The sequence below is a fragment of the Heteronotia binoei genome, chromosome 15 (assembly GCF_032191835.1).
Source record: "Heteronotia binoei isolate CCM8104 ecotype False Entrance Well chromosome 15, APGP_CSIRO_Hbin_v1, whole genome shotgun sequence".
NCBI lineage: Eukaryota > Metazoa > Chordata > Lepidosauria > Squamata > Gekkonidae > Heteronotia > Heteronotia binoei.
Window position 1 is genome coordinate 14723294 of NC_083237.1, and position 27257 is coordinate 14750550.

General features: G+C 45.5%; 2 protein-coding genes across 2 annotated transcripts; both read left to right on the forward strand.

The window, feature by feature from the left end:
* The first annotated feature begins 2288 nt into the window (after positions 1–2288).
* On the forward strand, positions 2289–8145 carry LOC132583115 (vomeronasal type-2 receptor 26-like). Its single transcript, XM_060254785.1, has 3 exons — positions 2289–2447; positions 6015–6141; positions 7244–8145. Exons 1-3 carry the CDS (start codon positions 2289–2291, stop codon positions 8143–8145), a joined length of 1188 nt encoding a protein of 395 aa, XP_060110768.1.
* A 6052-nt stretch (positions 8146–14197) lies between these two features.
* On the forward strand, positions 14198–19889 carry LOC132583810 (erythroblast NAD(P)(+)--arginine ADP-ribosyltransferase-like). Its single transcript, XM_060255484.1, has 4 exons — positions 14198–14331; positions 15779–16499; positions 17386–17421; positions 19542–19889. The coding sequence occupies exons 1-4, from the start codon at positions 14236–14238 to the stop codon at positions 19553–19555; spliced, it is 867 nt and encodes a 288-aa protein (XP_060111467.1). The 5' UTR covers positions 14198–14235; the 3' UTR covers positions 19556–19889.
* Positions 19890–27257: the final 7368 nt, after the last annotated feature.

The following is a 27257-nucleotide window of genomic DNA, read 5'->3' on the forward strand; positions in this document are numbered from 1 at the left end:
CTTTATTATTTTCTGCTGGGGGCTAGTGTAGGCCATAGTTGCCTGCAACATGGGGCCTAAAAAGGGCCAGGGGAAGTCAAAGGGAAAACAGCCTGCTAAGAGGCCTCCCAAGAGGCCTTTCTCTGAACAGCTACCATGTGAGGAGGGGGAGGATGTACAGACTAGGCAGGCCATTATGAAGTGGCTGGCTGCCACGGAAGAGGCAAGAGGGGTTGGCAGCCCTTCATGGAGAGCCACTGGGCTCATGGGTTCGGGGAAAGCGGCCACCATATCATTCCAAAAGGAGGTGCTCGCTCGGCTTTCTGTTTTGCAGGGCGTTGATGGAAACAGTGGTGGTTTGGGTAAGGTAGTGCCGCCGTAGGAGGATCAGAGGGATGAGCCTGACACTGTAGCGGTAGTGCTGCCTGGGGTTGAAGGTAAGTTACCTGCACAGCAGCAGGGGGTGGTATGGCCATGGGGTCCTTGGGGTCCCAACTTGGCAGGTTGTTCTGGGCTGGCTGTGGGGTCCCAGGGTTTAGGGGCTACTTATTTTGGGGTGGGGCCCCTGGTGGTGCGGCAAGCAGTGTCAGGTACGACATCAACGCAGGCATGCAGTTCAGCTGTGGCGCCTGCATTGGAGGGTGCGTGGGCGCAGTGGTGTCCGACTCCGGTGGAAGCCGGCCAAGCTAGTGACATAGGACCAAGCAGACAGGCGGCAGCGTTGGGTGTTTTGCCATGGGGATGGCTGCAGGCTCCTACCTTGTTGTCATCTTCGCCCCCACAACAGAGGGGGACTTGGGGGTTTCCATCTCACCCACCAGTCCCTTACAGTATGGTGGATTTTCACGCATTGCCATTCAGACACCCTGCCATGCCTCTTGGTGATCATCTTACCATTGCCACTAGGGACAAGATTTTAAAAGGCGAATATGTAGATGTGTTTAGCCTTTTGTATAGGGAATTGGAGAAGAAGTCTAAAGACGAGCTTGATGAAAAGGATAAGGAGAAACTGAAGCAAAGAAAAGTGGATAGGACATGGTCGAACTGGCTTCCGGGCTTTCTTATCTACACAGGTGTTATAGTCAGGGCCCAGCCATGGCGGGCTGCCCCCCTTTTCCAGTGCTGTGATATTATATACAGGGCGTATAACAACTTTACTGGAGGGGCGTGGCTTCAGTATGATGAACAATTCCGCATGCGGACGGCGGTTAATCCTGGCCTTCTGTGGGACCAGATTAACCAGCAGCTGTGGCTACAGTTTATGGCACCTGTGAAGCCAAAAGCGGGGGAGAGATCTGATAGCGGACACCTCGTTCAGAAGACATCGACTCCTACTGGCTCCTGCACAACTGCAAGGCAGTCGGTTCAGCTACGGCTGCTTTGCTGGGACTTTACCTCCCAAGGCGCGTGTGCCAGGAAGGCTTGTAGGTACAAGCACGAGTGCCCGCTTTGTGGAGGGCCTCATGCAGCCATGGCCTGTAACAGGTCAAAACCAAAGGGAGCTAACAAGAGGTCAAGCGGGGGGCCGGGGCAGCATGCTGCTAAAGGGGCCCAGCCCCATTCATCTGAGGGTTCTTAGGGAGTTGTTGATGGATTATCCAAGTTTGGATGAGACATGTTTCCTTTTGGAGGGGTTCTCCTACGGGTTTAGAATTCCTTATCAGGGTCCACAGACCCCATTTTCTTGTTCTAATTTGCGTTCGGTTAGGGGTTTAGAGCATATGGTTGGGCAAAAATTAAGAAGGAGTGTGATGAGGGTAGAGTGTTAGGACCTTTTGCGACCCTTCCAATGCCAAATTTGCTGGTGTCCCCCTTGGGGTTGGTGCCTAAGAAAGCGGCTGGTGAATTTCAGTTAATTCATCACCTTTCTTATCCCAGGGGCCGATCAGTGAATGATGCGATCCCGGCTGAGCTTTGCTTGGTTAAATATACATCTTTTGACCAGGCAAGGCAGATAGTTCGGCGGTGTGGAGTGGGGGCGGAGCTGGCAAAGTGTGATATTAAGTCAGCATTCCGTTTACTCCCAGTACACCCTAGGGATTTTGCATTGTTAGGTTTTGCTTTTGAAGGGAGTTACTATGTAGATAGAGCGCTGCCGATGGGGTGTTCAGTTTCCTGCGCCACTTTTGAGCGGTTTAGCACATTTTTGGAATGGGCTTTACGAGCTCGAACAGGGGCGCAGGACACAGTGCATTATCTGGACAATTTTCTTTTTGTGGGCCCCGTGGGCTCCGGGCAGTGCCTTCTATTGTTAACAGCTTTTGAGGGGTTAGCCAAGGAGCTTGGGGTACCATTGGCTTGTGAAAAAAATGGAGGGCCCAACTACGGTTTTGACCTTTTTAGGTATCGAGCTCGATACTGTGCGCCAGTTTTTCAGGTTGCCAGAGGAGAAGCGGGAGAGCCTTTTGGCTCAAGTTAAGTTAGTGCGGAGTAAGCGCAAGGTCACCCTCCTTGAGTTGCAGCAGTTGGTGGGTCACCTGAACTTTGCATGCAAAGTGGTGGCTCCTGGCAGGACCTTTTAAAAGCAATTTTGCGATTGAATGGTTGTCCTGCGTTTACCGCATCATTTTACCCAGGTTACCAGGGAGATGCACAGCGATTTGGGTGTTTGGGAGTCATTTTTGAAGGATTTTAACAGCATTTTCTTTTGGTGAGGGGATATGCTGTTGGAAGCAGAGCTCCAGATCATCTCGGATGCTGCCAGTACCACAGGTTTCGGAATTTATTTCAGGGGGCATTGGTGCGCTGAGCAATGGCCACATGAATGATTGGGTTCCAAGTTATGTCGGAACCTGACTTTCTTGGAATTTTTTCCTATCGTGGTGGCTATCCACCTTTGGGCTGATAATCTTGCTAATCACACGGTGTATTTCTGGTGTGACAACATGGCAGTGGTACATGTTGTCAATAACTTGACATCTAAGTCCCCCCCCCCCCCAGTGATGCAGTTGGTTAGGGCATTTACTTTGTGCTGTCTGAAGTTAAATATCTTGTTCTTGGCAAAGCATGTTCCTGGCATTTGTAATGGAGTGGTGGAGCTTTCGTCAGTTAGCTCCAGAGGCTGACCTGTTTCCCATGCACATCCCAGCAGAATTGTGGCAGATTGGAGGCATGAAGGTAGCCAGGCAATCCACCTCGCCATAGTGCCCAGCACTAAAAGGTCATATGACCGGGCGGCTAGCCAGTTTGTAGCCTTCAGGGAAGGAGCCGGGTTACCAGAATTATGGCCTGTTCCAGTCGACCAACTGTTGCAATTCTGTTTGGCAAAGGGAGCGGGGCCTTGCAGTTAAATCCACCGGGGACAGATGGTGGCATTGTCTTTTTTGAGTAAGGCACACGGGCATTTGGATGTGACTAAGGATTTTCGCATCCAAAAAATGTTAGAGGGTTGGTCTGTCGGTGTATTGAGTCCTCCTTCCATAGCATGACAGGAGCAACAAGGAAGCAAGTGGATCTATCTGACAGGTCAGGTCAGAGTAACCTTGTCAGCAAGCCGGTTCTGGCTAGACTATGACTAAGGGAAAATACCTGCTGGAGTCAGCAAGTATATGGACTGCCTTGATTGGCTGGTGTACATATATAAGGACTGCATTGCTTGTACTCTCACTCGAGAGGTGGATGCTGGCGGAGCACATTGTCTATCGGAACTATGATTATCACCGCACTAGTTACTTTGTATATATTCTGTAAATACACTGTTTTGATACTAGGTGCTGGTGTGTGGCTCACCTTCTTTCCAGAGCTTGCTCTTGTACATATCTCTATTCCTCCCTCTGAACACACACACGCACCGATATGGTCCTGAGAGTCAGGTCATCAGGTTGACGGCAGACAGCCGATTTTGCCATCGATCCTCTTGGGGCTTCATGCCACTTTGGCGCTTGTTTGTGGCTCTGCTTATGAGAAGGCGCTGTTCCATGCAGCTGCATTGACGGCCTTTTTCAGGGCTTTTAGAGTGTCTGAGTTGGTTGCACTTTCCCATAACGATGCTTCTGCAAGGGCCCTGCAGTTCGGGGACTTCAAATTATTTAGCGACCAGGTGGCCTTACATGTCTGCAGGTCAAAGACTGACCAGAAGCAGCATGGCTGCACGGTCACTCTTGGGCCTTGCTCAGAGAAGGAGTTATGCCCAGTTGCCGAGTTGAGGCACTACATGGAATTGCGAGGGGGGTCGGCTGGCCCTCTTTTTCGCCATGTTGACATGTCTCCTTTAACTAAGTATCAATTTTGGACTGTCACCAGCTGAGCTTTGGCACAGCGTGGTCTTGGGGGTGTGTGTAAAATTTGGCACCCACTCTTTTAGGATTGGAGCCGCTTCCACGGCCGCAGTGCTGGGTTACGGGGGTGAGGACATTCGTCGGGTGGGACGTTGGAGGTCCGGGGCCTATTGATCTTATATTCGGCCGTTACGGCCTTGAAGCGGGGGGCCTCTCTGCATCACCGTTCCCCCCCCCCCCTTTTCCGCTCAGCTGCTGGGTTAATGTTCTGTTTTGTTGTTCAACAGCTTTAATGGCTTTTTTCTTCTAGGTGCTGTGGCTGGCGTGGAAAGGAAAAGGATCCTTATATGTGGCCACAGTATTGTTTTTTGGGCGGCACATCAGGCCCGATGGATGCCGGTTGGTTCACAGCTGGGCCTGAGTGACAGAGCCGTCATTGAGTGGCAGGGCCACCGGGGTATGAGGTGGTTGGGGCTCCTGCTGCTGCTGTTCGGGAGTGAGAGGGCCCCCCCCCCGCAGATTTTGGTGATACATCTGGGAAAGAATGACTTGGGCTTGATGAAGGGGGAGGCCATTTGGATTCAGGCCCAGGAGGATATTGCCTTGATTGGCAAGAGGTGGCCGGGCGTCCTTATCCTGTGGTCGGCCATGTTGCCACGCTGGGTGTGGCGGGCAGTGTGGGACCCAGCAGGTTTGGAGCATGCTCAGATTAAGGCCAATAGGGCCTTGCAAAAAGCCCTAAGTAGTGGGCTTGGGGGGTATGTGCCTCATCCTTTCATTCAGGCTAGTCTTTCAGAATTGTATAGGGAGGACGGGGTTCATCTTCCAATAAAGGGCAATGAAGCCTTTTTGGCTTACTTGCGGCAAGGGCTGGTGCAGGTTTTGGGGTTGGTTTGGATACAGTGGCTTAAGCAGAGGCTTGGCACTGTCAGTGGCTGTTTATTGTTGGGAATATGTTTTGGGGATTGGTGAGCTCCCGTAGCACCGCACCATTTTTGGTGAATGGCCTCCCTGGGGTATCGTTAAGCTGTACGGCCCAAGGTTGGCTCCAGGGAGCTTGGGGATCCTGTCACATGGTGGTGTCCACATTCCAGGGTGTACGGCTTTGGGGATGGTGGAGCCTTGGTGAGCGGTGATCATGTTGCTGGGCCTGCAGGGTCTGAGCTGTTGGTTTGGCTCATACCCGGGGCTTTGGGGGCTCGCCCATTTTCAGGTCAAGGAGGTGGTCTGGCTTGACCCCTGGCTTGATCTGTCCGCATGTTTTTTGCCCTTGCCATTAAGTTAATAACGTGGCCCTTTAATCCACCTTTGTGTCTGTCTCATTATTCCGACTGGGGAGGCAATATGAGTACTTCTATCTAAGTATTACTATGCATTGGGACTTGAAGGCAGTATATCATTTCAGGTTTTGTAGTCTTATCGATGTTTTCCCCCAGTGTTGGGCAATGCACTCTCAACAGTCTGCAACTGGACTGAGTGATCATTATCCAATGTGTGTGAAAGCAGACTATGTCTTGTACATCAGTAATGTGTCACATGTGAAATTCAGTTTTGTGCTAACGATTTGCCAAAGGAAAAGTGTGTTTTTACCATTTATTGACTTATTTAGATATAATACTCAGGATTAAGGTGTAGAGCAACCTAAAACTTAGTCTAAGGAAGGACAACTAATCTATGGTCACCCATGGAAGAACATGATTTTAAAACTGAATTTTTAGATCTTAGTCCAGCAGTATAGCTCCAACACAAAACTGGCTCAAGGATTTGCTGCTATTACCAAGGCACCAGGGGCTAACATCTCTATCTGTCTCTGGACAGGTGGTGCCTTTTTCTCTTTGCAATGAAAACTGTCATCATGGATATAGCAGACAAAAGAAGGAGGGAGAGAAATTTTGCTGTTATGATTGTGTTCGTTGTCCAGAAGGGATGATCTCTGAAAAGAAGGGTAGGAGACATGATAAACTATATTCTCTAAATATGATATGTTCAAGTAGAAGAATGTAAAGATAATCCATACATTGTGTGATCAGGAGTATCTGAGGACATCTGCCACATCTTACATTTCTTACTCATTAATAAGATCCCCATATGTTCCACACTAATAATGATCTAAGACCATCAGCTTTCACTGTCAGACATTTTTCTTTTTCTTTTCCCTCCAGAATGCTACAGTTCTATGATTCAGAAATACAGTCCTTAATCAAACTTTTATAAATTATAGCCCTCATTGTGGTGCCAGAGGATGAAATTGTTTGTTTGTTTGGTGTACCCAGTAAAGCTTATTGTCCTTCCTCCCTTGTGTTCTGTTTGTATATTGAATTATTTGTATATTTTAAATGTTATTTTAATGGTCCACATATTTGTTTATTGTATTTTATTAACTGTTTAGATTACCCTGCCCTGTAAAGATAGGGCTTAGGATGGTATACAACAATTACAATTGTTGCAATTGTGTTTTATTATTTTCAATATTATTTATTAATTTGTTTTTGATTTATTGGTGTTTTAATATTGCTTTATTATGAATATTTCATATTATCAATGTTTTGATATTTGTCAACCGGGGGAATTGTATTTGGATGGGTGTAGAAATGTTTTAAAGAAAGAAATAATAGTATTTTCACTTTGTCATTTTTTGAAACAATACTGATATTTTCCTAAGTTGCCATCATCCTTATAAAAGCAAAACACATTTAGAAAACAAGCAAAATTGGTCAGACTGCTCTTTACATATTTAATTCATCCAGAATCAATCAAATGGAGCCTCCAATATGGGGAACAGAACTCTGATTCAAACAAACTCCAGTCTATTCAGATGCCATGATCATCTGTAGTGAATATGATATTTATGATACCATTCATTTCATACTGCCAAAGGCTATTACGATCAATCACAAGTAGATAGACCATAACTTTGTTAAAATAATGAGATCTTTCAAAAAATCAATAAATCATTCCCATATCACAGATAGAGAGACTTATAGCTTAACAAAGTCCACATGGTAAATGCCTTGAAATATTTTAACAGTTTTTTTTCCTTTTTGCAGATGCAGATATCTGTGTCCAATGTCCACAAGGTCATTATGCCAACCATCACCAAAATCAATGTGTTCCCAAAACTATAAGCTTCCTTTCTTACAAAGAAGAATTAGGTATCACCCTAGCTATCTTAGGTGTTTCCTTTTCTCTGATCACAGTATTGGTGCTTGGGACATTTATGAAGCACCGGAACAGTCCCATAGTCAAAGCAAACAACCGAAGTCTTACCTATATTCTTCTGTTCTCTCTTTTTCATTGCTTCCTGTCTTCTTTGTTTTTCATTGGGCAACCTGGAAAAGTGACCTGCCTTCTCCGATATGCAACATTTGCCATCATATTCTCAGTAGCCATTTCTAGTGTGTTGGCTAAAACCATGACTGTAGTTTTGGCCTTCATGTCTACCAAACCAGGATCTAGGATGAGGTCACTGGTGGGTAAAAAATTAGCTTATTCTGTTGTCCTTTCCTGCTCCCTTGTTCAAGTAGGCATTTGTAGCCTTTGGCTAAGTACTTCCCCACCATTCCCAGATATGGACATGCTCTCCATGAATGAGAATATCATACTGAAATGTAACGAGGGCTCAATAACCATGTTTTACTGTGTCTTGGGCTATATGGGCCTCCTAGCTATAGTCAGCCTCATTGTGGCTTTTCTAGCCAGGAAGTTACCTGACAGTTTCAATGAAGCCAAATTTATCACTTTCAGCATGTTGCTTTTTGTTAGTGTGTGGCTGTCCTTTATTCCAACTTACTTGAGCACCAAGGGGAGATCCATGGTGACTGTGGAGATCTTCTCCATCTTAGTCTCTGGTGCTGGCTTACTGGCATGCATTTTTTCCCCAAAATGCTATATCATTGTTCTGAGGCCTGAGCTTAACAACAGGGGATTCTTTAAAAACAGGAAAGAATAACAATGATACAGATCTGTATTCTTGTTTGTCTGTATTCAGTTTGGTGTAGTGGTTAAGTGTGCGGACTCTTATCTGGGAGAACCGGGATTGATTCCCCACTCCTCCACTTGCACCTGCTAGCATGGCCTTGGGTCAGCCATAGCCCTGGCAGAGGTTGTCCTTGAAAGGGCAGCTGCTGTGAGAGCCCTCTCCAGCCCCACCCACCTCACAGGGTGTCTGTTGTGGGGGAGGAAGGTAAAGGAGATTGTGAGCCGCTCTCTTTGGAGTGGAGGGCGGGATATAAATCCAATATCTTCTTCTTCTTCTTCTTCTTCTTCTTCTTTTATATGTACTCCAAATGCACTCCTTATCACTCTTGCCTGTGATATCTTCTCCAAATCTGCTAAGCTCTCAGTGAGCGAGCACATGAAGCTCAGAGAGGAAAATGATAAAACTACAGACATTTCAATTGACAGATTACATCTGCTGTTTGATCAGATATATATATTTTTTCCACTTGCCCTTCTGTTTCCTTCTACGGACTCTTCTTTTCACTAAGGCATCTAGGTGGTAAAACAGAAGATCCTTTCAGGAATCTAGAGTAAAGTTATTCATGAAAATGACTTACGATAATAGGAGAAGTCAGAAGAGAAGAACCCTGTGTGACTTCATGTGTGTGTATTAGGGCCTCCCAGCTTCCCACTGGGGCTGGGGTTTCCACTGATTTTGGGATCACCAACCTGCCACCACACAGCTGGCTTTTGGGGGGCCCACCCCCAAAGAGCACCAGCACATCACAACATTCTCAGTGCAATGTCACCCAGTGATGTTATTGCACTGGGCACGTAACTGGGGACGTTACTGAGTGAGTGCCCCCCCCCCCCAGTGACATGCCCAAAGTGATAATGCCACTTCTGGGTGATATCATCATGCTGGGTGCATTGTGGCATATGAGAGAAGGATTCCCTCCTGGGAGCCAGTGAGGACCTGGCAACCCATCTCTGTGTGTGTATGTGTGTGTTTAATTCAGATAGGGCCATGTTGAGAAATAAATATGTATAAGAGTGGAGTTTGGACTCACCCAAAGCCTGATTCCTCTCCCATTACTGCTGGAGAGGACTCTGGCACACCTGCCTCAGCCTACTTCTGTTCCATCTTTTAAAGGCACACAATTACATGACCACACAAAACTACCTTATACTCAATTAGACCATTGGCCTGTCAAAATCAGTATTGTCTACTTAGACTGGCAGGGGCTATCTAGGGTCTCAGGCAGGGGCTATCTAGGGTCTCATATCATCTACTATTTGATCCTTTTAACAGGAGATACTCGAGATGGAGCCTGGGACCTTCTGCTTGCTAAGCAGATGCTCTATCAGTAGCCACACCCCACGGTTCCATGACTGGGATGTGGCAATCAATTAATCTTTATTGGTTTAGGAACAAAATGCCATAGCAACTAACAACTAGACTTAACAATAGAAAAAAAAAACCTCAGTAAAACATTCAATACAACAATATAACTGTGGATCTCAATAAAACTATGCTGAATTATCATTAATAAATAATAAAGATTTAAAATTTATCCAATAACATCCTAAGAAAACAACCCAGAGTGGTAAAAAGGGGAGTAGTCAATATATCTCATTACTCTTTTTTTTTAAAAAAAAATCTATAATGGCAGCCACAAATCTTACCACTTGGAAACTAATATATTTATCTCCATCTAACAATCGGAATACTAATTTCTCTTGGTCCAACCTTCCAAGAAGGTGAGATACAATGGTACACAAAAACCTATTTCATCCAGCCGCATGTTTTACACAATAAAATATGGCATGAGATAGGTCTTCAATAGACATTTGATCACAGGGGCATACTCTTTCCTCATATGGTATCTGTTTAAAATGACCTTCATTGGCCAGTAATGGTAAGATATCAAAACGAGCCCTAGCGAAAGCTGGGTGTGGCAACCCAGGGACTTCCTTGTAAACCTTGTGAGGGGTGCTGGGCTTTGCAAGTTTCTTCTCTCAGTGCCAACTCTCATACAGCCTTTTCAGTAATCTTCCCCTTCCTTCCAGTGAGTCTGAGGAAGAGCTACTTGTTCAGTAGCGGCCCTTGGGGGGCTAATGAAACTGCCTGCCTCACCACCAGGCTTGATAGCAGGTGTGACATGCCATCAGTGCTGTGCTGTTTGGCGGGCCAGCTGACCAGTGTCATGGGCTCCTAAAACAGTTGTTGTTTGAGTCCATTTCTGCTGCTAGAAGAAGAAGAAGATACTGGATTTATATCCCGTCCTCCACTCCGAAGAGTCTCAGAGCGGCTCACAATCTCCTTTATCTCCCTCCCCCACAACAGACACCCTGTGAGGTGGGTGGGGCTGAGAGGGCTCTCCCAGAAGCTGCCCTTTCAAGGACAACCTCTGCCAGAGCTATGGCTGACCCAAGTCATTCCAGCAGGTGCAAGTGGAGGACTGGGGAATCAAACCCGGTTCTCCCAGATAAGAGTCTGCACACTTAATCACTACACCAAACTGGCTCTCTGCTAGTTCAGCTGGTGTTCTGCTGCCTCTTCCTGCAGACTGATTTGGAGAAGTGCTGGGACCACCCCTCAAAACTGGAGAATGGCCATTGGTGGAGCAGCCACTTTCTAATGCACAGAAGAGAGACACTGCCCTTGAACAATAATTAATGACCAAAGTGCAAACAGTCATTTCTTTTTAACTGGAGCCAAGGCTTTTTTTTGCAGCAGAAACTCCTTTGCATATTAGGCCATCCCTCCCGTGATGTAGCCAATCCTCCAAGAGCTCTCAGTATAAGACCTATTGTAAACTACAGGAGGATTGGCTACATAATGGAGGATGGCCTAATATGCAAAGGAGTTTGGCTACAAAAAAAAAAAGCCCTGACTGGAACTCTTAACTTGTATACTAGTAAACCTGATAATGTTTTGTTTCGTCAGTCCATGACCAGAATTAAAACTAAATCTGAAACTGTATGAACAATCCTTTGTGAGATTTTTGAGCAATCAAAAGTCTTGTAATTTTTCCTAGCACCTACCTGACTGGATTTTATTTTCCTGGGTGGAAAATGGTGTGAGAGGCATCAAGGGGAGATAAAAACTCAACATACAATCACCTGACAGGAACATCATCCAACCAGAACTCATAGTCCATCTTGCCACCAAACCAAGGCTGTATCAGGTCCTAACTTTGCTGCAGTTTGGAGCATCCCTAGTGGAGTTGCTTTGCATTGAGATACCAATCAGAATAGTTCTAAGATGCAGTAACTCATGCTAAATAATGCACTTTCAAGGCACTCTCCAACTAGATTTTGCTGTGTGAAATGGCAAAATCCACTTTGAAAGAGTTTCAGAAGTGGATTGAAACCGCATTATTTAGCCTGTGTGATTGCATCTTAGGATTCTTCTGATAGCAACTCCACTACATGCATAGCAACTCCACTATGGATGCCCCAAACTGCAGCAAAGTTAGGACCTGATACACTTTTGCTCAAAGATTGTCCTAAAATTAAACCATAACACATGGAGAATCTTCCTGTGCTCTCTTAAGCATATTTATTCTTAACAAGGCTCTAATGCCCCATGTCAGCCTGACAGGACAAAAATACTTATATATATATAGCTCACAGACCATTTGGTCATAAGCAAATGACAATGAAACAGAAAATTCATCAATTTTACAGATTATACAAAATAAACATTCAGAATCAGTAAAGTATAGACATAAAACATCATTTCCCATTTTCTTAAAATCCTTCTCTTGTCTCCCAAAAGACAAAGAAGAAGAAGACTGCAGATTTATACCCCGCCCTTCTCTCTGAATCAGAGACTCAGAGCGGCTTACAATCTCCTATATCTTCTCCCCCCCACAACAGACACCCTGTGAGGGCTCTCACAGCAAGCTGCCCTTTCAAGGACAACTCCTGCGATAGCTATGGCTAACCCAAGGCCATTCCAGCAGATGCAAGTGGAGGAGTGGGAAATCAAACCCGGTTCTCCCAGATAAGAGTCCACATACTTAACCACTACACCAAACTGGCTCTCTCAAACACTCCCAGAAGAAATTTCACAACTGAAACTGTGATGGTAGAGCAAAGCCACCATGCAAAAGCTGGAGGTTATTTGCCACAGGCAGATCAATATCAAAAATTAATGGATCGATAAACTGTTTTCTTAAGTAGTTATACCTTTGGCAAACAAAAAACACATGTTCTACAGTTGCAACAGAGCCGGATCCACAACCACACAATCTCTTAGAATGGGACTTTCTCATGTAGCACCCACTAAGAGCAGTAGTAGGGAGCACATTAAACCTGGCTAAAAAGAAGGCTCTTCTGTAGGCTGGGATGGTCAGAATATCTACATAGGGACAATTGGACTTGGAGTATGTAAAACCAAAGAAGGCAGGAGTGCACACGCAATGAGCACAGAAAATAGTGCTGTTTAAGTCCCACTGCAACAGTCTTTTTTCCATCAGGGATCAAGCTTTGGAATAAGACAAAGTCAACAAAAAAGCATTATCCAATCCCAAGGTCCAAAGTTTAGAATCTACAAATGCATAGCGACTCCACTATGGATGCCCCAAACTGCAGCAAAGTTAGGACCTGGCACACTTTCGCTCAAAGATAGTTCTAAATTAAAACCTTAACACATGGAGAATTTTCCTGTGCTCTTTTAAGCATATTAATTCCTGACAAGGCTCTAATGCCCCATGTCAGCCTGACAGGACAAAAATACTAGGGGAGGCGGAAAGAGCACAATGAGGTAAATTGACAAAAAAAAAAAGTTAGCTCCCCATCGCCGCTTGTGTGATACAAGTTTGTGTAGGGAGACATCCCTTCACTTAACAGCTTGAGGCGAAAGACTGAAAACCTTATCAGATCATATCCCCTTATGCCTGCTGTGTGAGAATTTTACTTTGTTATAGAAAAAGAGATATCTTCTCCTGTTTTCCAGAACGGTCCCCTTTCCAAAACTGCAGTACAGTTCAAATTGAGCTTTTTTATGTGGCTATGGGGATGAGGAAAGTTTTGACAGACCACAACCTAGGTCTTTTACCAGCTCCTATTATAAAGGAGAAAAGACTGGTTTCCCTGGGGGTTGTTGCAGCCCCCAATCCCAAAAGTGGTATAAAACTTCAAAGCCAAACACCCCCCCCCCAAGTCTATAGATATAAATTATGAGATTTTTTTCCTTTTCACTGCTTGCTCCACCTTTCAACAAAATGGAGATAATAGGAGTTGGTCCATCTATTTAAACATGGGGACATCCCACCCCCCAGTATGTGTTGGGATAAATAGAAACCCCAGTAAATTATTATGCAGTGTTTTCATTTTCAAGCCAAGTCTATTGGGGGCTAGATGCACCCCATTTACCATTTTGATGAAACTAAGAAATAAAAAGAAAGGCAGTGGGGTGGGGAGGGAGGGAGGGAGGGACAAGGGCACTGAAGTTCATTGAGGAGAAGGCTCAACAGGAATTTGGTGCCTGTAGAAAATGTTAAATGGGCAAACCAATCCCACCCCCTGCCCGTGTCAGAAACACCCTGGATTCCTTGGGCTACTGGACTCTCACTCTTTTCTGCTGCAACTGACAGATTGACATGGTCACCCATCTTCATCTATAGCCATGGTGAGTAAAGGAAATCCATCTGGAGGTAGTAGACTTTTGAATATTAGTGCCAGAAGGCAACATCAGGGGAAGGCCTCAGTTTCTACGCTTTGTCACTTGCCCTCCAGAGGAACTGGGCGGCCACTCTGTGAGACAGAATGCTGGATTAGATGGGCCACTTTCAGATCCAGCAGGGCTCTTCTTAGGTTCTTTCTCAACTCTGTATTTCAAAGTTTAAACTATATTTAGAGAGATATAATGGATGGCAGTGTACTGAGATAATGGAAACATACTTTATCTGGGCAGATCTTGTACCCATCACGCCTACCAATCACTCTTCCTATCACATGGGCTCCACCAAAGCTTTATGATAACTGGAATAACAGTTTTACTCATGGGCAGATCCTTATAAAAACAGCACCAACAGACATCAGTCACACAACAAAGAAGGAAGATCCTACATTTAGACGGAGTTGCCATATGCTACTAAAGAATATAAGGATGGAGAACCTGTTTTGTCCTGTTGTCCTGTTACTGGGTGTTTTCATAATGTTGCCTGCTGCAGGAGGTGCTGAGGTAGGTACCATATATCCCTACCCCCAATGGCAACCAGCATATGAAGAGTGACTAACAGTACAATACTAAACAGCAGGGTTGGTTCCATGTTTAGAGGACCCTCAGCAGAGAGTGCCTGAGGGACCCTTCCCCTCCTCTGCTTGCCACTGTATCCCGCCACTCATACCTCCTGTCCACCTGCCTGCATTTCTTTCCCCATGTCTTTCCTTGACATCTGTTCTTTCCCCTTCCACTTGTTCATTTCTCAATCTTCCCACTGCTATGTTGGGCAGGGCAGGCCTCTGGGAGTGATAGGGTTGACAAACCTCCAGGTGATGGCTGGAGATCTTCAGCTATTACAATGATCTCCAGGTGACAGAGATCAGTTCACCTGGAGAAAAATGGTTGCTTTGGAAGTTGGATTCTATGACATTATGCCCAAAACCCTGCCTTCCTCAGGCTCCACCCCCCAAAATTTCCAGTTATTTTCCAACTCATAGATGGCAACCCTAGGGAGTGAAGGTGGTGGGAGGGCTCACAACAGCAGATAGGCAGCAGGGGGCTTGAGTAGGTGAGGGTGCAGCATTAGGCTCCACCAAAAAACCATGGTGTTGGCAGCTGCCCCACCTCAGGGTATGCTAACACTGGTCCTACCAAACAGCATTACACTCTCCTAAGCTTATGGACTTCAATGGACCTAGAAGGGTGTAACTCTGCTTAGAAACACACTCTAAAATTACAGAACGCCAAACTGGAAGATCATGAAGAGTTTCCATTAGTTGGCAAAGGCAGCAGAATAATCTAAGTTACAGCAGTGGGAGACAGAAATCCAAAATGGAGTTCAGATAAAATAAAACTTTGGAATAAAACTTTGCCTGATGCTCATCATGTGAAGGCTCATAGATTCCCCAATACCTCCATGCTATGTGCCACTACTTCATAGGCAATGAAGTATCTCAGTGCCATGGTTTCCCACTCTTGTTTTGCTTACAAATGACCTTTGAGGACTTGTAAAATAGTGAAATTAATAGAATTTTGAAAGATATTTTTAAAGAACACCTTTTCTGTTATCTCTCCAGTTTTCTATTCAGCCTTTACCTCCCCCCACCCTTGTTTAATAATTAAATGGTTGTAGTAGAGTTAGCAATAATGTAACATTCTTCTTTTTAAAATGTTGTGGTGATCAGAGCAAGCTTATGGGATGTGTGTTGATGACTGACCATTAGGCCGGGAAATAATTTGATAGGGTCATAGAATCATAGAGTTTGAAGAGACCTCCAGGGTCATCTAGTCCAATCCACAAATACCTCTCACCACACATCCCCATTGACACTTGCTCCACACACAAAAAATGGCCAAAAAAAAAACCTTTCAGGATGGGGAAGTACTAAAAATAAATGAAGTCTAGTGTTATAATATGGACTGAGTCTATATTTTTTCATGATGTGCAATTATTAATTAACTTCAGATTGCCTTCAATGAGATGACAGCAAACTCATCCAAACCGGTATTGAACTTGGCCTCTTATGCCCTTGATGATAAGTACAAGGGTTGTATGAATGCCATGAAGAGCAATCTCAAATCTCTCCTTAAGATGGAGCTGGCAACATCCCAAACATATAAAGCTACATGGGAAGAAGCCTTGAAAGAATGGAAGAAGGAGAAGGATTCAAAATCATTGCCTCGGAATATAACAGATTTTGCTGAAGTAGCTATCTTGACATATACATCCGAAGTCCCTAAAATCTACAAAGAATTCAATACTGCCACACAAACAGCAGGAAAAGGCCCCAAAGAATATGAGGCCTACCCTTTCAAATCCCTTCATTTCCTTTTAACATGGGCAGCCAAAGCATTCCAGTCAATGCAGCCCAAATGCATCAACGTCTACAGAGGCACTAATGTGAAGTTCTCCATCAAGAAGATGTTCCGGTTTGGACAGTTCACCTCCACTTCAGAGGACAAAAAGGTGGCTAGTCGTTTTGGGAAGGCAACCTTCTTCGAGTTGTTCACCTGCAAGGGCTATTCAATAAATGAGAGATCAATGTTTAAATATGAAGATGAAGTGTTAATCCCTCCTTATGAGCTATTCCAGGTTGTCTCAGTTAACAACACTGAAAAGGGCAAGACGATAAAGGTCAAGTCCAGAGGAAGTTGCAGTAATCACAACTGTGCTTTTGTGGGTAAAGGTAAGAGAACAGTGGCTCAGTGGTAGAGCATCTGCTTGGTAAGCAGAAGGTCCCAAATTCAATCCCTGGCATCTCCAAAAAGGGTCCAGGCAAACAGGTGTGAAAATCCTCAGCTTGAGACCCTGGAGAGCTGCCGCTAGTCTGAGAAGACAATACTGACTTTGATGGACTGAGGGTCTGATTCAGTATAAGGCAGCTTCATATGAACAGTAGTTAGATTTTATTCACCTTTTCTGAAGATCAGCAGTTCTGATGTTTGCATCTGCTATGGAGTCTTTTGTGAAATGGGACATAATTTTTTTAATGATGGGGCAAATAATACCTTACTTCCATCGGTATTTGTGTGTGACAGTGAAAGAAAGAGAATGGAAAAATAAACCATACATGGAAATTCATTAATGTGGCTATATTTAAATAGTACATTTTGCTTCTAATACCTCCCCATATTACCACTGTAATTTTGTCTAGTACAATTTTGGTGGACTTTAACTTCAATGCCATTGATATTTTTTTTTACATTGCTGAAAGGGTTAGTTTGCTGTGTCCTGAGTTTTTAGTTTGATTTTATCAGAATTATGGTTTTATTATTGTCATTGTTACTGTATTGATATGCTGTTAGTCAAGTCACCCTGAGTCCCATTCTGGGGGAGGAGATGGATAACAATCTAAGTAAACAAAGAAAATAAATGAATCATGAGAAATGGGGGGGGGGGGGATTCACTTTTTAGAATTATAAATCCAAACCTCTTCCCTCAGGAGAACTAGCCGGCCATGGGAAGAGGTTATGGGATTTTGCACATTCTAAATAGCAAAGAGATTGGGTTGAGAGAATGGCTCTTTAAAGCAAGTGGGGAGACAAACTAACCTTTCATTTTCTAATATGTAGGGTGGAATGGTACCACGACTTGCCCTGATCACCAAGGTATGTGGGCTACTTAGGTGGAACTTCAGATCTGGTGGGAGGACTGACCAACTTTGGAACCAGCCCCTTAAATCATTTGGATTTGCACCCAATAGCATGCTATATTTATTTGATTGTACACCATGAAAGTCTTTACTCTGGCCGCGTTTACACACACACTTAATAATGCAGTTTCAATCTACTTTCATTGCAGTTTCCAACTGGATTTTGCCAATTCACACAGTAAAATCCAGTTGGAAAGTGCATTGAAAGTGGGTTGAAACTGCATTATTTTAGTGTGTGTGATAACAGCCAAGATATCATATATACAATAGGATGAAACACAGGCAGTGTCTAACAGGGCTTTTTTTTCCTGGGGGAACATGGTGGAATGGAGTTCTGGAATCTTTTCTTGGAAACAAAATTCTCAACGTTGTTTAAAGTTCATGAGGGGCACCCATGTGTTTCTCCTTCATTCCTCTCCTTAGAGTTCTGGCACCTCTTTTTTGAGAGAAAAAAAGTCCTGGTCTAACAGAAAGGAAGCCAAACACATACCTAACATATCTGCTACAGAAATGATCAAGTGATCAATCAAATGAGTATCTTTTTTGAGCAACGTATTGCACATTTGTTGAAATATATTTTCTAGAAACATGAGTCTTGCAATCGTTTGGCTGTGTTTTTGTATGCACATGAGTATCACACAGTCATTTACTGGAGGCCTAATAGCACACAGTATTAAAGGGAAGAGTAAATAGCGGCAAGGTTCTCCTGAGCTAGCTAGGAAATAAGAAGCTATTGCTTAACCACTAGATTCCAGGAGGGAGGCACTATCTGTGGTGAAGAAAGCCATCAAGTCACAGCTGACTGTAACTTATAGCTACTCAGCAGGGTTTTCCAAACAAAAGATGGACAGAGGTGCTTTCCCATTCCCAGCCCCTGCGTAGCAACCATGGACTTCCTTGTTGGTCTCTTTCATCCAAGTACTAACCAGGGCTGACCCTGCTTAGCTTCTGAGATCCAACAAGACCAGGCTAGCTTGAGTTATCCAGGCCAGGACTGGCACTGTTTAGATGCCTTTAATCTCTTTTTTTGTGTGACATTTGGGGCGTTTTCGCACTGACCTTAATCGGCAGTGACGCCCCTCTTCACCGCGCAGGATCTGCGCGGATTTCGCACTAATTGCCGCAGAGCACCCGGAAAAGCTGGAAAGTCCCGTGGTTTTTGCGGCGCAAACAGAAACCGCCAAAAACCAGTTTCCATTTGCGCTGCAAAAGCCGCGGGACTTTCCGGCTCTTCTGGGTGCTCCGCGGCAATTAGTGCGAAATCCGCGCAGATCCTGCGCGGTGAAGAGGGGCGTCACTGCCGATTAAGGTCAGTGCGGAAACGCCTTTAGAGAAAGAGCTTCTTACTAGAACAGCTGAACATCATTTTGAGTTTTTTGCTACGGCAACCTGCATGTCTTGGTGACGTAGTAAAAGGGTGCTGCTCGTTTGTTAGCATAGCGTAGGTTTACATCCTGGACACAGAAAAGTTGCTTGCATAAATCAAGTAAAATGATAGGACCCTGGTTTTGAAGGAGCAAATGGGAATGCTCATTTTTAGTGCCTTTCCAAGGCAGATTAAATGATATTAATCAATGCAATCAGTAGAGTGTCACCTCTAAAAAGCAATCTGATAGGACCTGGAACAGTAGAAATCTGAAGCAAGCATAAGTATAGCATGTGAAATTACCAATAGATGGTACTTCCGACTTATTTATCGTACCCCACATCTCCCTCATATTGACACATTCAATAATTAGCAGCATGAATAGTCCAGAGTCCAGACTACTCAAACTCATTACTGCTTGGAAGCTAAGTAAGGCTGGTCCTGGTTACTTGGTATGGGAACCCCCTCAAGGAAATTCAGGGTTGTCGGTCAGTGAGACACTTTCAATGACAGGTAAAATCCAGGGTTGCATCTAAGAGGCAGGCAACAGCGAACCACTTTTGTTAGTCTCTCACCAGGAAAACCCTTGGAAAGATTGCCATAAATTGGTTGGAGATTGACAGCACTTGATTGGGGTGTGGGGAGGGAGAGAGATTCTGTAGTTGTGCAATAGGAGACTTGTTAACGGTTGCCTTTGATTTCCTCCACAGTGCTGTATCTGTAAGCCTTTCTCCACCCACTCATCAGGGGAGAGGAAAGCCTACTGAGAAAATACATTATTCAAGCATGCCTGCGGCCGTTCTGTTGAACATGTTTTTAAAAGGATCTCAGAAAAGAAACAAGAAAAAGTTTCCTATACATAGGAACTGTTAGCTTTCAGTTTTTCCTAAGAATTTACTGTTCCCTTATTCAACATTTTATTTTGCTGCCGTTGTTTTCTTCCTTCCCTCCAAGTGGATATTTTTTGCGTGTGTTTTCTATATCTTGTGCGTATCAAGCTTAATTGGGTGCTTATTTTTGTATGCAATTCAAGAAAAATTAAAGAGGATGTACATCAATCAAGGGCTTTTCCAATTAAATGGTTCCATTGCCTGGTTCTACCCACATTCTATAACATTAAACAGCAGACCTGTTTAAAATTTCAGTAAAGGGCGTTCAAAGGCAGGAGTGGGAGGACATACTCAGTAAGGTCACATGTTTGGTGAGCCAGTTTGGTGATCCAGAGAGCCAGTTTGGCGTAGCAGTTAAGTGCGCGGACTCTTATCTGGGAGAACTGGGTTTGATTTTCTGCTCCTCCACTTGCAGCTGCTGGAATGGCCTTGGGTCAGCCATAGCTCTGGCAGAGGTTGTCCTTGAAAGGGAAGCTGCTGTGAGAGCCTTCTCAGCTCCACCCACCTCACAGGGTGTCTGTTGTGGGGGAGGAAGATAAAGGAGATTGTGAGCCACTCTGAGACTCTGAGATTTGGAGTGGAAAGCGGGATATAAATCCAATATCTTCTTCTTCTTCTTCTTCCTCCACTTGCACCTGCTAGCATGGCCTTGGGTCAGCCATAGCTCTGGCAGAGGTTGTCCTTGAAAGGGCAGCTGCTGTGAGAGCCTTCTCAGCTCCACCCACCTCACAGGGTGTCTGTTGTGGGGGAGGAAGATAAAGGAGATTGTGAGCCGCTCTGAGACTCTGAGATTTGGAGTGGAGGGTAGGATATAAATCCAATATTATCATCATGATGTCTGCCTTTGGATATATTTATCTTAGGGCTTTGCCCTTGGCCTCTCCACTTGCCATCTCCATAGCTCCCCTTATCTAACAGTAATTGTAATGCTGAATGAGCAGTTTTGCCTCCTTCTGCCAATAAAGCTGCAGCAATACCAGAAAAAGCAGCAGCAGGAATGATCACTCCTTGCAAATTGCAGCCAAAATGTCATTTATATCCAATCTTATACTCTGTCATTGTTCCCAAAGGGAAAACAAAACAGCTTACATTGATTTCTTCTATGCTATATGTAACAGTAGACAATCACAAAAGGCAAAAAAAAAAAACAGTCCACAGTGTTGCAGTTCACAGTCACTGTACCAAAACAGTAAAGATTCTCAAATACAAAGTCTTGAAAGTTACAGTGAAGACTTTAAAGAATCTTTTTGGTACAAATGAAGTCGTACAGTTGCCATTTCATCATTTCATTGTTAGGCCAAATGCCCTCAAAACGAGGTTGGGGAATTAGTTTAATGGACACCTGGCTTTAATAGGAATCTTTTTATCAATGTATACCAGGCTCAACCATTCAGAGAGTGATGCTCAATAAAATGGACTCTAATTTAATAAAACCAATTGTAATTTATTTAGAATAATAGTTCTTTCACACAAGATAAAAATACAAAACAATCACACATTCACACAGGTCTAAGGAAATACAGATAGATTGATAGGGGTAACATATATGGGTAGACAAACAGGGTCATATTTACCATCGTAGTCTTCAGGGAAGGTTTCCAATGGCGACATAAGAGGACAGGGGAAATGGACCCAAAACTGTGGCCAGAATTGGGGATGGATCTAGACAGCGGACCTGGGATACTGTTAGATGCACACATGAGTGGAGTTGGGTCAGAGGTTAAATAGACTCTCTTAGACCCCTTAGGTGCTGGGAGGTCTTGGGGTGGAGCAGGGGGAAGGCTCTGTGATGACCAAGGAGGCTGGACATTAGCACAGCCAATGGTGGGTCCTTTGCTGACACCTAATTGGATGCCAGTTTTGACCAATGAACTTAACCTTAGTCCAGTGAACCTGGAAATTTCCAAGCTGCAATGCTGCCTGGGGTGGCTCCAAGGTATTAGACTGGGGTGAGAAATGGGAATGGCTGGATACTTAAGGTTAAATGGGATTATCTGGAAAGGTGACAATAGGGAATCAAATACTGGCCTAGGTATCACCCGGGTTAGACAAAACACTTGGTTGAGACAGGAGATGGTTTTCCTCTTCCTTATCTTCTTCCTGGGCAAGAGTTATTGTTCTGGTATTGCTGAGCAATTAGGATCAACAGTGGAGCTATTAATCCATTCATGAGGTAAATGGGTTGCTTGCAGGCTAGGGTGTGTACGTGTGACTTTCCCACTAAGAAGGAATGAGTTCAGCCTGGCAGGGTATGCTTGGGTCAGGAAAGCAAGATGGATTCTGCTGTTGTTAGCCTTAGGTCCATGGAGGCAGGCTGGAAACATGGTGGCCTGGCTTCTTCCACTGCAGTGGCCAAGACTGGGCACACAAGGAGCAGCTGGAGCATGTCTGTAGTTCTGGCTAACACTCTTCAGAGATGTAGAATGCAAAGCTGAGGCTTATAGTATCCACATAAGCCTTAGAAACTGTAAGCAAAGTCCACTTCTTAGAGCAGATGTGTGAGAGTCAAATCTCCAGGCACCCTGGCAACCATACTGGTGATCATGATGTCCATGTGTATGAAAAGTAGGGGGCTTTTCCTCACATCATCAAAGCACACAGCATCCCCTACGCTGTTGTTGAATGAGATCCTCCTTAGAAAATGGTTCAGCTAGAAAGCAGAGGGGGGGGGGAGTTGAAACCCTCATGAACATGTTGCTAAAGATCTCTTCTAGAAGTGTTTCCATTGCATATATATCTTATCCAAATCTAGCCATAGGCATTGTCTTCCTTAAAACCAGCAACCATTCATTCATTCAAAACATTTCTGCCACCTTTCCACTCCACTTAGAGTATCCAAAGTGGCAAACAATCAACATTTTTAAACAACATGTATACATAAATATATGTACATTAAGCATTTTTGCAAAACCTTTATTGGCATACCAAGACAACACCATATAGATAACAAAAGAGTTCGTGGTCAAACATAAACATTTTTAAAACAATTCAACATATAAACATGAAAAGAAAGACACAAACAGGGAGGTGTGCCGATGAAAGGTAATAAGGAAATGCCAAACAAAACAGACGAAATCTTCATCCACTTGTGCAAGACAGTGCTAGAGGGAGACAGATAAATCTCCGTGGAGGAAGAATTCCAAGGTCGTTTTCGCACTTAGCGTTTGCTCCCCTTAGTCCGCGGCGCAATTATGTCCGGCTCATTTTCCTCGTTTTCGCACATGGACTCTTTTGCGGAGTCGCTTTCCATGAAGCCCCGGCTCAAATCGTTTTCCCACTGGCATCGACTTGAGTTCGATGTCCTGTCAATCTTTTTTTTTTTAAGTGCAAGTCTGGTTGCGTAACTACGTAACAACGTAACATCGAGCAGTCACAGCTGTTCATTCCCCTTCTTTTCGTGGACAAACCGCATCACGTGTGCCGCTTCTGCTTATGGATTGGCTGCAGCTGTAGTATCCTCCACAGCCCTTTATGTATTAACAGAAGCATTCACAGTGGAGAATCCCAGCACTAGATTCCCCCCCCAACACAAATTCCGAAGTTGCGAAATATCGCAATAACGAAGAGAGAGAAATCGAGGGGTTTGTGTGTGTGTGTGTGTGTGGCAGCTTCTTCCTTTCCCAGCCTCGCTCCCTCCCGGGTGGCGAAGCTGGGATTTCCTCTGTGCTCTTCCCCCTCCCCGGCTGGCGCTTGCAGCTGCAATGGGGAACTGACTGATTCCTGCTGCCAGAGCTCCCCCCTCCGCCCCATTCTCTCCTTCCCCTTCTGTGGCGCGTGTGAAGAGCGAGCTCGCGTCTATTTTCTAACCGAGCGGAATGTAGCCAGGGAGGAGAATGCAGGACTCCAACTTCCCATTTTATACATGGCGATTTTGTGCAGGTCCAGAAATGCTGGTGGCACAGCTGAGGGAGGCATTGCCTTTTTAAGACACACACACATGAACGCTTTGGCCCGCGCCGGCACTAGATTCCCCCCCCCAACAATGTATAATGTATAATGCAATTCCGTAGTTGCAAGATAATGCAACAGCGGAAAAGCAACCTCACATACCCGCCACTTCAGCGAAATAACGCAACTAAAGTCAATAATAAAAAAAAATTCTAACGAAACCAATTGAAGTGGCAATTGAGGCTATTCCAGGAGGGTTTTTTTTTTTTCTATTTGTTAATTTCGAAATATCGCTATTACGCAAGAAATATGAAGTTTTTTTAAAAAAATGGCTGTGCGGGCACTTTTGGGAAGCGCCGTGAATGGCTGATGATTGGCCAAGGGGGTGGATGGGGTGGGAGGACGGAAAGGGAGAGGGTGACGCCCACAAAGCAGTTGATCCGGCGTGGATGGATTTCCCACAGCAAACTCCGCGGAGTGGATCCGGAGGTTTTCAAAAACTCCAGAAGCATGTTGAAAAACATACTCCGGCGTGAAACCCCTGAAGCGCCGGAGCAAACCGCAGCGCCGGAGCAACAGGTGCAAAAACCAGGAAAAGATCCGGAGGTAAATGGGGTGCTACGCCGGAGTAAACGCTAGTGCGAAAACGCTCCAAGAGTTTTGGTGTCAGAACTGAGAAGAGGTACCAGAACTGAGAAGAATCTTCCTTGATAGATGCAGTTTGTCTCAACCCACTGGAATGTTTCCAGTCCAGAGATGACAGAGGGATTTAAAAAATGATTTGATGGCTGTCCATTTTGGGCAGTAGCAAAAGGCCAACTCAATCCCTTTTATGAACCTACCATCCACTAAAACCACCTTCCAAGGACCTGATTTGGCTGCCCCCCATTCATTTGCAGCTCTGGAGAGGGCCTTCTTTGTGGTGGCCAGGGCTTTTTTTGTAGCAGGAACTCCTTTGCATATTAAGCCACACACCTCTGATGTAACCAATCCTCCAAGAGCTTACAGGGCTCTTCATACAGGGCTTACTGTAAGTTCCAGGAGGATTGGCTACATCAGGGGTGTGTGGCCTGATGTGCAGAGGAGTTTCTGCAACAAAAAAACCCTGGTGGTGGCACCAAAACTCTGGAACTCCCTTCCCCAGAGAGATTTTTCTCTGCTTTTCTGTTGCCATCTTCCACCAGTGGGAGAAGGCTTTTTTTGTTTCATTTGGCATTCTCTCCCTGATCTCGCCTTCCTGCCTTATGTTATTTTATTTATTTATTTTATCAAATTTATATCCTGCCCTCCCCTAACGGGCTCAGAGCAGCTAACAACAGTTAAAAAAACCACATAGAATACTAAAAAACAATCTACAATAAATTCAATTCTACACATTTTAATTCTGCACATTCTACACATGTAATAATTGTTGTGTCTATATATTTGTGTTTGGTGCATTTTGTTGTGTTTATGTTTATGTTCTGTGCACTTTAGCTTTGATTTAGTTTAAATGTTGTTGTTTTTTTTAAAAAAATGTGATTTTGTTATGTATTTTTTTTAACGTGTTAGCTGTCTTCACGATTAAGGGAAAAAAGGTGGAGTATAAATTTTGTCAATTAAAGTAATATATTACCCACTCCCTACTGTCTTGTTAAATTGGCCCTTCAGTCAAATGTATTATTTACTGGGCTTGATACATGGGGTTGGATCCAATCAGCTTCTCCACTGGTGAAGAAGACAGACTACGATGGCGATCGTGGGTCCAGTATGAATAAAAAACATTTGTGATAGGATTCTACAAAGGAAGGGAACTGAGTGGTATTTAGTGAAAATCTCAGTGGTTCCAGCTGCTGGTAAATGATTCATGTTGCATAAACTGAGCTTTTGATTCATAATGAACAACAGAACAGCTACATATATTTCAACCAAGCACACTGAGGCTTTGTGGAAAATCACTGTGCCATTTCACATTGGCTTGTTTTTCTCAATAGTTGTGAATTTCTGTTTTAGTGTCATTAATGTTGTACAGTTTCTGTTTTCAATTTATACTGATGCTGCACAGTTTCTAATTGCAGTTTACAGTTTAGCTCATAATTATTTACATTCACTGGAAACAGATTCCTGGGATGTTGCATAGAGAATGTTCGGCCCCTTCCCAGCCGAGCCCAGCCAGCGGGCTATAGGCTGGGGGCCGTCGTTGCCTCACCGGAAGGAGGGAGGGGCAGCAGTATCACCCGACATACGGGTGTTTTGAGAGGCGTGGAGCTGGGGCTTTATAAGCCCCGGCTCCCGCTTCGCCTACGCAGTTTGTTTTCGGCTCTCTGTTGAGAGCCACGGGTGTTTGGCTGCAGCAGGGTCAGGGCCTGTGCAGCGTGAGGTCGGGCGAGGCTCGTGGTCGGCGAGGCAGCGGATCGGCGGATCAGCTGTTCAGCGGAGGCGTTGAGCGCGGCGAGGCGCGCGTGCAACGGAGGCGGCTGCAGTCTTTGAGCATCAGCTGTTTGGCGGCAAGGGCGGCGAGCGGCGCGGCGCGCTTGCGGCGGCTGGGACGTCTTCAAAAGGGACTCAGGCTGTATCATTGAGTCTGGTGGGAGGCGGTGGCTTACTGGGCGCGACGCTCCCCTCGCGGGCCCTCTCCGGGGGTGTGGGGCTGACCCAGGCGGCAATTGTTGAGCATTCCCACTCTTTTTCAGCCAGCCCGATTCAGGGCAGCGCGGGCGGCCCCTGGTATTAGTAGCGCAAGCGGCTGGCCATTAGCTCCTGGTTCTGGGGCTTGTTTTTGGAGCCCCCCCCTCCTCCTTGTTTTCTTCCTCCCCCTGCCTCCTTGTGGGGTGCTGAGCTGTGGGGGTTAGTGCTTGCTCTGGGGCTTGGCTTGGGGGTTCTGGGGTATTCCCCATTGACTACGTCCCACCCCCCCCCCATCAGTTGTGGTTGGTGGGGCTATAAGTGTTCTTTTGGGTGCCTGGTAAGCACCAGCATTGGCCATTTACGGTTCAGCACTCAAGATGGCACCAAAAAAGGGGCAGGGCAAATCCAAGGGCAAGCAGCCCGCTCGCCCACCCCGGGGGCGGGGCCAGCAAGGGGCCCCAGCTGAGGAGCAGGGGCAGAGCGAGCAGGTCCGCCTGGCTATTATGAGTCAACTGGATGCCCTCGAGCAAGAGCGTGTGGCTAGGGGTGCACCCATTTGGGAGGGGCGCCGGCGTGCCACTGGCCGGTCGGCGCGGCTTACTTTTGAATCAGAATTGCTCGCACGGCTGTCTGCTTTGCAGGGTGGGCCGTCTGAGCCTGAAACACCGTTGGAACCGGACCAGGAGGAGGACCCAGGAGAAGGCCCATCGGGCGTGCCATCTGGCGATGGTGCGTCTGGCAGCGGGGGACCGCAGCCACCAGGAGGTTCGGGCGGTTTCCCGGGAGACGGTGGTAAGCCCCTTCCTCTGCCGGTTCAAAGTTGGCCTTGGGGTCCCATTCAGCCGCCCCCCCGACCGTTGGGGACAGGTGGTGGGGGGTGGGGACCCGGGTGGATAGGAGCTAGTGAGCAGTTGCCCCCTGGTCAGCCTGGGGCTTGGGGTTTTCATACGCCCAGCTTGCTTTCCAATGCGGCTTTTCCTTCTATGGGCCAGCAGGCGGGCGCTGTGGCGCCACCTGCAGCCCCTGCCCCTCCGCCCGCAC

What these genes read in the sequence shown, in the direction of transcription:
- LOC132583115 (XM_060254785.1), top strand. Translation starts at nt 2,289, where the DNA reads ATGGAGGGCCCAACTACGGTTTTGACCTTTTTAGGTATCGAGCTCGAT. An exon ending in TCCTTGAGTTGCAGCAGTTG is followed by an intron (nt 2,448 to 6,014) that starts GTGGGTCACCTG and finishes GTCTCTGGACAG; the next exon opens with GTGGTGCCTTTTTCTCTTTG. An exon ending in GATGATCTCTGAAAAGAAGG is followed by an intron (nt 6,142 to 7,243) that starts GTAGGAGACATG and finishes TCCTTTTTGCAG; the next exon opens with ATGCAGATATCTGTGTCCAA.
- LOC132583810 (XM_060255484.1), top strand. Translation starts at nt 14,236, where the DNA reads ATGCTACTAAAGAATATAAGGATGGAGAACCTGTTTTGTCCTGTTGTC. An exon ending in CTGCTGCAGGAGGTGCTGAG is followed by an intron (nt 14,332 to 15,778) that starts GTAGGTACCATA and finishes AATTAACTTCAG; the next exon opens with ATTGCCTTCAATGAGATGAC. An exon ending in CTGTGCTTTTGTGGGTAAAG is followed by an intron (nt 16,500 to 17,385) that starts GTAAGAGAACAG and finishes TCTAATATGTAG; the next exon opens with GGTGGAATGGTACCACGACT.